General features: G+C 40.8%; 1 protein-coding gene across 3 annotated transcripts in view; it reads left to right on the top strand.

Moving 5' to 3' along the window:
- The window catches only part of NME7 (NME/NM23 family member 7), a 94,917-nt gene that overhangs the window by 31,307 nt on the left and 49,995 nt on the right, over positions 1 to 13,615 (top strand). For all 3 annotated transcript variants that reach the window (XM_037387593.1, XM_037387594.1, XM_037387592.1), the window contains exons 5-7: positions 2,174 to 2,224; positions 4,675 to 4,882; positions 8,124 to 8,229. In XM_037387593.1, coding sequence (XP_037243490.1) covers positions 2,174 to 2,224; positions 4,675 to 4,882; positions 8,124 to 8,229 — 365 coding nt within the window. The remainder of the gene's footprint in view (positions 1 to 2,173; positions 2,225 to 4,674; positions 4,883 to 8,123; positions 8,230 to 13,615) is intronic.

Below are 13,615 nucleotides of genomic sequence, written 5' to 3'. Positions count from 1 at the left end.
TCAGTTCAGTTTGTTATTCCCAGATGAACACTGTTTTCCATTCTTTAAAAGCAGAGAACTAATGAGAAAGTTGCAATGAAAGAGGAACTAAGTTGTACAGCACAACTGCAGTTTTATATTTATTGCAATAGGAATTCTTAACTGAATAGTAGAGCTCAATTTACCTCAGAAATGCATCCCTCAAATATTTGCATTCAGAAATTGCAATACTTTATCTGTTTGCATACCTTTTTCATAATTGCTTTTCAGAATTATTTGGTGAATTAGTTTCACAACAGGATTTTCTGATGAGATAGTGAATTGTAAGCAAAAACTTAAGGCTGTTTGTAGAGTGTCGGTTTGAAGCTTGAGATTGCAAGAGTTCCTGTGACTAGGATGATTTTTTAAATCATGTTTTTCCCTTCATTATGAAATGGAAGGAAAGCATATTAGCTGTATGGTCAATGAAAATCTTTTGAATTTTGAATGGCTCATACTTACACTGGACTGAAAGCAACAAACCAGGAATTATTCAGTTCCAATGAGCAGATGGTCATTTTGATAAAAAAAGCTGGAGAAAGCTGTGACTGCTCAAATATTTGTCAAGCTTAGAAAAATTAAATTCTTCTGAGGTTCTTCTTGAGGTTATTGCTTTCCTCTGGCAGTATTTGGCTTACATCTGGACTGCAAATAGAAGAGAGATGTGAAAACTTCCATTGCAGAGGACAGAACTGTGCCTTTGTTCATTCTTGGAATCTGTAATTTAAAAAACATGCAGGTAATTTCTTTCAGTAAAGAGAGCTGCTCAAAGTGAGCAGAATTATGGAGACCAGAAAAAATCAGAAGGCTTTCTGCAGGTAAAAACACTTTTCCTTGTGGGAATCTTTTAGTCTCCCTGCAGCTCTGCTTTGATTATAAACTTTGTAGCCAGACTGGGGTGAGCTATATTGCTTCCTTTCACCTGTCAGTCATCCTGAAGAGCTTGTTCTCTACAAATTCCAGCTTCAGAAAGTGGTACACACCAGGATTTGGAGCAAGCCAGGATCAAGCCTGCGCTTCTGAACTGGAATTTCAAAGCTGCAAATTAACAGGGATAGGCTTGAAAATCTCCATGGATTTTTCTAGTTGTTGCCGTGCAGAAAAAGCAGTGCAGTCAGCAAAAGTTACACATGAGAAGCAGCCTGAGAAAAAGCAGAGAGTGGGTTGACTGGCTGCAGGAGGTGAAAAGCCCACAGAATGGTATACCTACCAGTGGGTGGATGGTGAGTCTGCACCATGGTCCCTGGAACTGGTCTAGCTGGGTTGCTGAGCCCTGTGCTGCTAGCAGCGTGGCTTTAGCAATGCAGAGCTTGGAGAGGGCCGCCGCCCTGTCTGAAAAGGCTGTCTTTTTGCTTCCAGTCGTTGAGTAAAGGTTAAGTAACAGCTGTGGTACAGACATGCTGTGTATGCCTGGTGGCTTTTATTTGCCTGGCAATGTAAGGAGTCCCCCTCATTGCAGAAATCCCATTGCTTTGGGAGAAAGCAGTGTATAGTAACTGCTGTGTTCCCCGAGGGAAAGTGCAAGACCAAATTGAGTTTTCAAGTGGGAAAGTGTGGAAGAAAGCAAGTTTTAATTTGGAGGGCATTGTGGTGCCTGTGTGACTCGAAACATTTGAGGATACTGAATAGAAACCAGGTTATGCAATATTCTGTTGTGCACCAGTTTAATCAAACATAAGCCTTGATAAGGAAATAAGTCCCAGTGAAGCAGATAAATTGTTCGTTTATGCTTTTAAACCAAACTTCATTAACCAGTATACACACTCAAACTGAGATGAAGGATGAAAACAGTGTAACAGTGAATGGCTCAGCAAGAAGGTGACTGCTACATTTATTTCTCAGCTTGAGAACGTGGGGACCATCAATGACCCTGAAAGTCCATGCTACCTACAGGTTTCAGTAATTACCTCCTTCCCAGAGCAGGAGCCTAAGGAGGAGTCCAGCTACAAGTTACGCATGTAACCACACAAAATATGACAGAAAGTTAAATGTAGTTTCTGTTATTGGTCATGAACACCCCACAAGCTGTCCAGCTTGGGAAGACATTACCTGTAGAATCATGTTGATGAATGATGGTTTGTGGTTTTCAGGAGAGTTTTGTATATATACGTATGTATACCTATATATTTATATCTATGTCTTTTTGCTTTTCCAGAAAAGAAGCAGCTGACTTTTATGTAGACCATCAATCAAAACCTTTTTATAAGTAGGTATATCAATTTCAGCTTGACATGTAATAAACTTATTTATTGAATGCACAGCATTTATTTACCATATTTGGTACTGCAGGACCATGGGAAAATCAGAACTTAGCTGTGTGGAGCCCTTTGCACAGTATGCACCCTGTTCGTCTTTCTCCAGGGACAGATCTTTATTGCAGCTCTTCAGGGTTTTAACTTGCACTCTTTACAGCCTGATGATATCAGGGCAATTTCTTTGGTCTTTCTGAAGTGAAAATGCTCCTAGTAAGGTGAAACTTCAAAGCCAAGGGAAGGAGCATCTTCAGGATCAGGGTGGAGCTTGCAGGTAGTGAGAATTAGGGGGGAACACTTAGCTGTGAGAATTGATTTGGTAGCAAGTACCCCAAATCCTAAGTAACTGAAAGGATAGTGCATGGAGCAGTTGTTTACTGTACTGCTACCCTTGGGCAAATTGTCAAACTTCCCTGATGCTGGATTGCTCCACCTAACATGAAAAACTTTTGTCTTTCTGTAACTGACCAGATTGATGGTTATGACCCACAGGTAGTGTCATTTCTACTTTGTCTGAAGATGTCAACAAACAACTTACTTTTCCTCCCTCTGGATTTGGTGGTCTGCCTCTTTTAGGAAGAGGGTGCAGATCTCCCTTGTATTTTTCAGCCATGTTGGAACTTCAGTTTGCACTGACTTGGTTGAAAGACCTGTTTTTAGTACTGTCACAAAGTGCTTGAGTATTAGGATCTGCCAGCTGCTCTCCTGCAACAGCAACTGATTTATTGTGGGTCCAAACTGAAGCCTTTCACGGAGACGTGGCCCCAGGCTATGTCTGGCCACGGAGGTCAGAGGATGATTTAGAATTGCCTTTTCTTTGCTGAGTAAGCCTGCTTGATTATGTTGATAAATAAGCAAGAATTTTACCTGTAGTGTTATTTCACAGATGTCTATCTACACCAATGGTAATTGTCTGAGGAACTGTAGCTTTTGTCCGTTGTGATGTTCCTGTCTCACATCCTACAGTCCTATTGGCCCCATCTTCTGTATGGGATTTTTCTCTAAATTAGAAGCAAATAGTTATGAAGCATTACAAACCAAATAGAACAAGAATCTTCAAGGCAGTGAAATGTAAAATCTCTGACTCATTGATATTTAGCATTGTAATACTAGTCTTTAAGTTCAAATTTAGTTCCAAATTCATTAGTCAACGTAAGTCTACTGAATAGTAGGGAAAAATAGCAATTCTACTTTTTTGGAGAAGAATGTTTTTCTTATTAAAGAATTTATTTTTTAAAATGTATTTAAGATTCAGGAATAGTCTGCACAGTAAGCAGTGTTGTAGAAATTCCTTTTTTCTTGGGTATAGGTATGTGTAAGCCATTTAACTGTATTCTAAAGAAGCAGTCTCTGACCAACAGAACCTAAGTTCCAATAGCTTCTCCCTACGTAGTTTCTTTATGTAACTTTTCATAATTTTAATATTGTTCCTTTAGCTAAAAGCTAGTAGGATTTCTCTTCTCTTCTTGTCCATTGATCATTGTGTAAATGATCATTAGGAGCAAGGTGGCTGGAGAAGCATACACATCCACAATTATAATTGCGTAAAGCTTTTTTTTAAAGAAAGAAGTACACAAAGTATTGAGTCAACTTTTTCCTTTGTTGGTTCTGTCCAGACTACACAGTGAAAAGGCAGGCTTGTTTGTATACATGTTCTGTAAAGATACAGAAGTGTAGTGATGTTGTTTTGTTTAGTTTTTAAATAGAACTTTTGGGTTCCCAGTTTTGGGTCATTGTTTTCCGAGCGATTGAAGTGGTCAGGACAGGAGGCAGGCTGCTCCTGACAGTCTTTTCTCCTTACTCAGATTCATCCCATTAAAATCAGTTGAGTTCTGCCTATGCCAGGATGTGATAAGTCACTTGGTGGTTACATCCCCTCTCCCCTGCAAACTTTCCAAATCTTGCTTCTCCCTTCTCTGCTACTTTGGATTTTGGCTGGGCAAAATCCACGGGAGAGATCCACGGGGCAGTGGAGAAATCCATCCTGACAGCAGTGCTGAAGTTGTGTCAATGGGGAGCACACACAGGTCATCTGTGGACAATCGTGAAATCCTGCTATGCAGAAGAGACATTCTTAGGAATCATTCCTGTCAGAAAAATGGTTAGCAGGGTCTCATCCTGTTTCCAGTACTGATCTTTTAAAAATTAGTTTGAAATTTTAACATACAACACAGTAGCTTGAGTGAGTTTTTATTATCTGGTTCTTTTTCTGCAACCATAATAAGAAGGGAACGTCTGCACGTGACCTAGTCCAACCTCCTAGTCAAAACAGAGCCAACTTCGAAGTTAGATCAGGTTGCTCAAGGCCTTGCCGAGTTGAGTTCTGAGCATCTCCACTGGATCATATGTATTTGTTGATTTTTATTTGTAGTGTTGATCACCATGTGCTGTTTCCGTTTTGCAGTGAGCTTCTCCAGTTTATAACGAGTGGTCCCATTGTTGCTATGGAAATCTTAGGAGATGATGCAGTTTGTAAATGGAAAACATTACTGGGGCCAGCAAACTCTGCAGTGGCTCAGAGTGATGCACCAGACAGCATTAGAGTGAACTTTGGACACGATGGCCTAAGAAATGCAGCTCATGGCCCAGATTCGGTAGCTTCAGCTGCTCAAGTAAGTTTTTGACTGTTTGTTGACTGAAGTTTATTTTTACTTTATCTGGTAACAGCTGGGTCAGAAATTCCTCATATTTTTCCCTGCTTGAGTTCAGAACTACTTGAGGTATTCTTCATAGATCGTTTTTACAATGGAAAAATAAACTGAAAACAGAAATCTTGTTTATCTCTGTCACAAAGGGGAGCCTTGGGCGCTTTGATCAAGAGAGCATGCCTGGTCATTTTTAATGTCTTCTGTACATCACAAGCATTGAGATAATTGCATAGTCTGTGTAATCTACCTGTAGCCTACCAATGTTGGTCATAAAAACAAAGGGATTAAACAATTAAATCCTTTTGTGCCCCCCTGCATTTCACTTATCTCTTCTCCTCTACAGTCCTTGCTAGTCCTCTGCCTGGAGCCTGCTTTCCTCTGCTGTTATTGTTCAGAACGAATAATTATGAAAACAGGCCACTTTGTAATGCTTTGTGGTTTAAGAGGTAGTACAGTGGGCTTGGCTTTGAGGAGTTTGGTTCTCTTTTGCTTTGTTTGTAGTGTGCCTTTCCTTGGTGTAGTGCTAAGAAAAAGCCCTGGGACTGGGTGATAGATATTACCAGCATTTCTACAGAATTGAGGTGACTATTTGCGTTGTGGGGTATTGTTGTGGGGTAAATGTGCTGATAAATGATGGCAAGAATAAAGATTACCTCATGATTGATTGGTATTGTGCTGTGGGATCTTAGCTCTAGACAGCAAGAAAAAAGATACCAGTTGTTGCTTCCTTGATCCTAGTCTTTCCTCTCTTTAAATTGGAACAGCTGGAGGGAGACCTGCCCTGGAATACCTAATAAACTGCCAAGTACTGTATCCTAGAAAATATATGTAGACATGATTATACCCTGGTGGTGAGGGCAGGGCTGGCCAGCCTCTTCTTTGAGCTGGCCGTTAGGCTGTGTGGCATAGCAAGCTACTTGCAAAGTGTGCGTGGTTTTCTGGTGGTCAAGCACTCATCTCCCTGATCTGCCCCGTGCCTGGGCTGCTGGATCCTCTCCCTGTGCCTCTAGTTTTGACGAGAAATCATATGCTGGACCTGAAGTACTACTTCTGCTGGCAGACTGGATGAAGATGGTACAGAGTTAGGAAGAGTTTGGAAATTGATCTTTTCTGATGAAGGAGAATTATAATGAGAAACATCATTGTAGTTCTGGTTAAATAGCTAGATATCCTCATATATGAGGGTGAAAATTTCCCTTTGTTCCTGCATACTGCCACGACAACTGTGACAGCTTTTGAACTGAGTGTGGGAAAGCATATCTGTTCGCATAAAATGTTGATTAGAAGCATAAGTATGTGCTTTGGCTTAAGTTTGTTGTTCTTTTTACATGTCATTATTTTTGAAATGCTGTTTGAAGGCCTGAGTCATCCGCAGCATTTTTGTGTCTGCGGGATTATTTTGCTGAACTTTTGCAGGTGCGTGCATCTTTGGGGTGTTACTGATACCAATCTTCAATAAATCAAACAAAATTGTAAATTTAATACCCCTGTGCCTATTTTAATTCTAGTAGGCCCAGTTATATGGCTGTATAGCAATTGCCATGGAAACTAGTTGACTGCACCTTGCAGAAGCTTTGCTGAAAAGATAGAAATATGTGATAAAGGGACCTAAATGAACTCTTCTGAAGGAAGACTGAAGTCTCAACACATTCAATGAATGTGTTGTAAACTGAACAGTTAGAATGGAAGACTGCATCGCTCTTTTGGGGGCTAAATGACAAATGAAATTATGCCTCTGGTATACTCTAAGCTGGTGTCTCTCTGCAGTCCAGATTTTGGAATTCCTTTAGATTAGGAATAAAGGGAAAGGAAAAAAAATTAAGGCTCCACTTGGTTATAGTTTGGCATTTCATTATCCTAGTCCTTCAGCATTACCTAGTTACTTTTCTTTTATGTCTTTTAATGGATAAAACAAAGTGTTAAATATTGTAAATATTTTGCTGCCTTTTCCTGGCTGCTTCTTTTAGAGTAAACATTAATTAACAGTGGGACAAGGTCTTTGAAGCATGCAGCGTTTTATCAGTAGAAGGATGTAGGAAATAAACCCTTTTATCTCAGATATGCCCACTTAAAATGTGGATTTTTTTGCTAGGAGAAAAACAAAAGCCATTTTCCCTTCTATTGAAAGATCCACTAGTTTGAGCTGTATAAGCGTTCAAGCACAGATTATAGGGATTGTCAGAGTGCCATGAGCTAAAGGCTGGGATATAGCTAAGTATTGAGCTAGTAAATTAAATGGGACAATTTCAGAAACTGGTCTTTAGCATTGCTACTGTTACACAGGGAGAAATCAGATTTGGTAGTAGTATTTCCAGGATATTATTATTTCCCTTAAATGCAAATTTATCAATTCTTTTACTGAACTTGACCAATAGGTCTGAAATGCAATCTTCTGTTTTGAGCATTTGACTAATGCTAATTGGCAGATGGTGTAACATATGTGAATAAATGGTATGGAACAAGCATGAAGCTGGCAGTGAACAGTGAAAACATATCACTGAAGAAGGAAACCTGGCTGCCAGGCTCACCCCAGTATGATCTAAGACCCAAGCTATATGATACCTGGAATAGTGATGGTGGGAAGGAAAGAAGTGATCAGAGGCAAAGAGGTTCTTCTGATTCATCCCAGAAATCAGAGCAGTTGAGTACATCAGCTTCAATTCAGTAAGATTAAAAAAAAAACCCCAAACAACAGTCAATAAGGCATGAGGATAAGTCAGCAATTTTAGACAAAGTTTAGTTGCTTATAACAAGAGGAAAAACATATAAACAAATGGGATAGAGGTCAGTTTTGTATATGGAAAGAAAACGTACTGAGAAATGGATGGTAGTTGCATTTTTGCTCATATAGTGGAAAAGACCATGTGAAAAGAGGGAAGATAAAATACATGTATATGGGAGTGGATTTTGGAAAGATACTCAGGAAAGAGAGAGAAAGAATTCAGAAAACTGGTAACACCTCTACCAAGTGATTGCGGCAGCAGCATTTTGAATGCTCTGAATGGAAATGGATTGTGTGCAGAAGTGAAAAAGAGGGGAAGAAATATTCAAATAATTTTTTTATGATTGTAGCAATGCTACCAGAGAGGGAAAGGTATTAAGGTTTACCTTCTGTGACTATGAATACTTCAGATGTTATTTATGATAAAAACTTATGTATGCAGCTAGATCAATCTAAAATGTATTCAATTACAATTGTTTTCAGGAGCTGGAATTGTTCTTTCCCTCCAGTGGAGGTCGTGGACCAGCCAACAGTGCAAAATTCGCAAATTGTACTTGTTGCATTATTAAGCCTCATGCAGTTAATGAAGGTAAGCAGTGCAGACAGTGGAGGTGAAAGCTATGTGCTTCATTTGTATCCATGTTCACTCCTGTGCCCTTTTCTGGGAGAATGAGTGCAAGAGCACAGGGCATATTTCATAGTACATGCCAAAGTGTGCAGATACATTGCCTTTCATAAACTTTTAGTACTTCTGCAGTTCAGTTCCATGAAGAGTGGGTCACGTGCTTTCCATGTGGATACTTGTTAATTTCAGAGTAAGAAGGGAAAGGTGAAAAGAAAGAAGGACAAAAAAATACATGAGATTTGGTGACTCTTACTATGACAGTTTACCATGTCCTTCCTCCTGTCTGCCCACCAGACTCATCTGCTGGAGGTTACTATCCTCACAGCAGAGTAAAAGCAGGACACGTGGCCATATTGCAGGGCCTTCCACTCATGCAGTAACACATTACATTAAAACTACTTACAAAGGGAAATTTGTGTTGATATGGATCTTGTTCTGCTGAATGAAGTGGAGATGGAAAGTAGAAAAGGCTTGTTCACTGTATGAAAGTGAGCCAAAGACTTAAACCATTTGTTGAACTCTGTGATGCTTTCTGTGCTGGAGAATGCCCTGTGAGCTCACCATATGAGTATTGGAAATGTTTAATGCCCAACTGTTACCATGCAAAAAAATTCTCACTTTTGTGTCCTGTACATAGATACAGGAGCATGTGTAGGAGCAGTGAATGCAGTAAAATATTTTGGCTCAGGCACTGCAACAGTATTTTTGAGTGCAGAATAAATATTGCCATGTAAGAGCACTGAGATTTTTCTTAGCCAGATGCAGAGCACACTGCAATGTTTTAATCGCTTCTCCATGGACAGCTGAAATGGCAACAGCAGAAGTGGCCGTAGCAGTTTCCAGGCCTTTCACACCTCAAGTGGGATGTCTGGAGAGCCTGCAGAAAAAAAATGGCTTTCACAAGAAAGAGTCTCGCACTCACTGCTGATAATGTGCCTGTTATCTCTTTGAGGCCTTACATGGTATCTGCTACTGATAAGGCTGCCATGCAGCAAAGACAGAGTGATGTTCCTTTTACAGAAATATGGGCAGCAGCTGGGACTGTGAACTTACCTAGTAAATGTGTGCAGAAGATAAACTTTTCTGTGGCAGGATTGTTGGAGTCCTCACATTTGATTGTGAAAACAGCAAAGTGGATGGCTTGGGCTGTGCTTTTTTATACGTGAGATATAGTTTCTGTTATATATAGGGGCTCAGACTTTCTCTTTGAGAGTTCAGGTTCTCTCAGCTTTTAATCTTCTTAATTTCTGTAGATTTCATAGTGCCTTGTCTGTTACTTTTTTTTCTGTTTTCTTGAACATCTCAATATTTTTCTGAATCATCAAAGGACAAATTCTGGGCCTGTTTGCACTGCCCTCTGGGAGTGTGAGTGACTGGAGGAGAATGGGGGTGGTGACAGAGAGAGAAAGAGGTACGGGTACAGATAAACAGAAAATGTAAGTGCATGCCCAGCCTTGCAGTGTGAGCACTAGAAAGACTGGACTGAAGTTGAGCTTCATATGCCACTATTAAATGTGGCACATATATGCCACATTAAAAAAATGACTAAAAGTAATTTTTCTTACACCCAAAGGGCTGGAGGGGCAGACCATAGCTGCCAAACAGCAAATAAAATTTGAAAGCCAAGGTGTACTTTGTGTGAGCATTCTCTGTCCATACAGCTTTGATTACTACTCTCAACAGAATGAAGAAATCAAAACTGAATTTTCTTTTCTAAATCAGTAAAATGTTTTATCGATTTCTCATGGTTTAACTCCAGTTAACAACTAAGCACCATACAATCTCTCACACGCTCCCCCCAGTGGGATGGGGGAGAAAATTAGAAGGGTAGAAGTGAGAAAACTTGTGGGTTGAGATAAAGACAGTTTAATAAGTAAAGCAAAAGCTGTGCATGCAAGCAAAGCAAAACAAGGAATTCATTCACTGCTTCCCATCGGCAGGCAGGTGTTGAGCCACCTCAAGGAAGGGACTCCAGCACATGTGACAGTTATTGAGAAGACCAGGGCCATCACTCCAAATGTCTCCCCCTTCCTTCTTCTTCCCCCAGCTTTATATGCTGAGCCTCGTATGGTGTGGGAGATCCCTTTGGGCAGTTGGGGTCAGCTGTCCCAGCCGTGTCGCCTCCCAGCTTCTTGTGCTTCCCCAACCTGCTCGCTGCCGGGGTGGGTGGGAAGCAGAAGAGGCCTTGACTCTGTGTAAGCACTGCATGGTGGTAACTGAAACATCCCTGTGATACCAACACTGTTGTCAGCACAGATCCAAAACACAGCCCCATACTAGCTGCTGTGAAGAAAATTAACTCTACTCCAGCCAAAAGTAGCACTCAAGTTTAAATTATTATAAAGAATGATGGAATTCAGAGACTGGCTGTGCTTTTATCTTACTAAACTGTTCTTCCTGCCTTTTTTCTCCAATGTTATTTTGAATGTTTCAAAAACCACAGGTGCTGCATCTCTTAAAGAGATTATGAGACTGGGGAGGTCTTGTAAAACTTTCCAGAAGTCTGGCTTCTGACAGGGAGATGGGTTTAAGGAAAGGAAGTGTCGCTGTGTCTGGGTGGTGGACTACCTCTTTGGCTGAGAGCACTGGTTTGGCTTCATATTGCAACTGGACTGGTTCCAGTCTGCAGTTTGAGGTGAGACATCCTTTCCAAGGACTGCAGGAACTCTCCAACATCAGCCCAGTGGCCCAGGAGCATTGCAGGAAAGAGGATTTGGCTTTCTTAGCCGGTTCTCTTCTGTCTTCCTTTGTCTTTCTCATATTCTTCTTCAGACAATTTTTTTGAGTAACAACAAAAATATCAATGAGTGACTTCTTTTTTAGTATGCTTGGTCTTCTGTAAAGCACTTTCCATAGTCACAGAAGAGTCATGCTTAACAGAGTAAAGAGCTGTGCACTAGATTTCCAACAGTTTTTGGAATTCTTAATTCTGAAATTACTCTTTTATGATTAAAATGCCAGTTTGAAAGTTGAAGGAACATACCCTTTGCTTCCTGTGGATTTTTAGGCTTTTAAAGTTTTGAGCATGATGTGTGGCATCATATGCTGTGTCTACAGAAATGCCACCATTCCTTCTTCCCTGTTCGGACTGTTTTGGAGTCAGGGAATAGCATGCTAAAAGGGTTTGGGGGGATCAAACAATCTGCTCAGAACTCCCAGCTGCCTGTCTGAAACAGGCAGACAAGAAGGGAGAAGCCCGGCTTTAGGGATTAGAGAACAGAGACATGGCAGTGGAGCAGGTTGGCCCCATGGGTTGCGCACCTGTAGGCAGAATGTTTGAGAAAGGAAGGCTGAGCTGTTTGGGCTGTTTGGGCTCTGTGATCCATGACAGAGCTGGGAAACTCTGCTCATCTCATCTCCCTTTCAAGGGCTGTTAACAACTGTGTTCAGTGATACCCAAGACATTCTGGTTATATTAGCAACATCTTCTGTATCTCAGTTGAAGTAGGTGCTATAGCAACTACTGAGCTGCCCTGTTGGCAAAATTGCATATAGGAGACTGCGTGGTCTTAAAAATAAGCAACTTGTTTACCCCCAGCAGCAGCGGCTCTAGCTGTGGCTGTCCACCCTGCTGTTTCGCGTGGGGAGAATGTTAAGTGCAAACACAGCAGCTGGAGAGGACAAGAAATCCCATGCAGCCATCAGTGTGGTGAAAAGGTGGTTTAGCAGAAGCATGGAGAGGAATTTATATGGGTCAAAGCAGCAGAACCTCTTATGCATTGCAGATTTGGTTTGTGCTCCACAAATTTTCAGTATTGAGTATCTAAAAATAAACCTTTTTGCTATTTCCTATGTGCTGCTGAGGCTTTGAACTTGATTATCTAATTACCATGAATATAATCTGCTCATTAAACATTTACAATTACGTGAAGTTTCACTTACGTACTTGAGCTTTAGTCTTTATTTCTGCAGAAACATTTGACTGAATTCATAATTTGAATTTTGCTTCCCAGTCTTTTTTCCCAATGTGTCTTTTTCCTCTGGAGTCCCTTGCATAACTGATTCTTAGAAGGAAAAATCTTTCGGTTTTCCACCCTGGAAGTTGGTTTGCTTTAACCACAGCTGTAAACTGGGAGGCTTTTCAGCAAGTTTACCTTCCTGTCAAAAGGCTGGATCTAATCTCTAGTTTACTCTGGTTAAATCTTGGACAGAGTTCGTTCTTAGAAACTGACTTTGATCGCCATAGAGGGTTTGTGGGGTTCCTATCCAGTGACAGAGCAGTGGAAAATCTCTGGTGGTTTTATCTCTGGCCTTGCTGACCCTCTCCTGACAGAAACATCTGCCGCCAGGCACTTCCCTGACTGACTGGCAAGTTAGCAGCAAGCAAAGTCATTGTATTTTAACTCTGAAGAGGGCTGGGAGGAGCAGTTCAACTCCTCTTTCTTGGGTGCTGGCAGAATGCGAAAGCAACCTGATGGTATTCCATGAGGACTTGTTCTGAGCAGGGGTGGGTCAGGGAGACATGGTGTGGTTTGACCCCTCTAGAATGTGCCACACTTTTCAGTGTCTCTTAGCCCCCTCCTCCTCCTTAGTCAAGGAGCATGGTAACTAATAAGCACAGCTCTGGGATTGTATGCCTTAATTGTTTAATAATTTGAAAGTTTTAGTGTAGATCTGTGTTCTGTAATCCACTTCTTGTCCTTGAAGCTTCAGTTAATTCAGATACAATCTCACAGTTGCAATCACTTAGACATTCTGGTTTTGTAATTCCCCTCATGTTATTACATCTGGAGTTATTAGCAGTAGTGCTTAGAAGCCAAAATTGTAAATGCACCAAAATGGGTGAACTTCAGTTTTGCACCCTGAGGACAGCTATGACTCGACTGTTTTGTTGGCAGAAATAGCACCTTGCAGATTACTGGATGGGATTAATTTTAATGTATTTATGTGTAACAGTTTAGTCATGTTTACCGTAGGAATTGGAATTTGATATTTTATGACTGGTTTAAAGTTTCTTTGATGTGGTCTTTACTTAATCCCTTTGAAAAATGAACAGGGAAAAAATAGGAAAATAGTGATCAGGCTCTAAAGGCTGCGGTCAGAAGTGTGTTATATTTCACATTTTGTACTTGCGATACAGCACAGAGTTCAAGAGGTGAAATCCTGCCTTCCTTTTCTGCACTCCCAAGCTGAGATATGGGTTCTCTTCATGTCAGAGTTTTGCCAAAACACATTTGGAGCTAGAACTATGCCATGAACTTGAAAACGAAAACTGCTAGTCAGGAATTCATTGGACATAATGCAAACTGAAAGGCCTGCCTAGAGGTAAGGAAGCCTCTATAGTCTGGAGGGCTTCTGAGTGTGAGACTGGCTACCACAACAGGTTTGTTCTCCTAGTATGTGTTAAGCT

The sequence above is a fragment of the Falco rusticolus genome, chromosome 5 (genome assembly GCF_015220075.1).
Source record: "Falco rusticolus isolate bFalRus1 chromosome 5, bFalRus1.pri, whole genome shotgun sequence".
Taxonomy (NCBI): domain Eukaryota; kingdom Metazoa; phylum Chordata; class Aves; order Falconiformes; family Falconidae; genus Falco; species Falco rusticolus.
The sequence above is the reverse complement of the archived record's forward strand: the minus strand, read 5'-3'. Positions and strand labels throughout refer to the sequence as shown.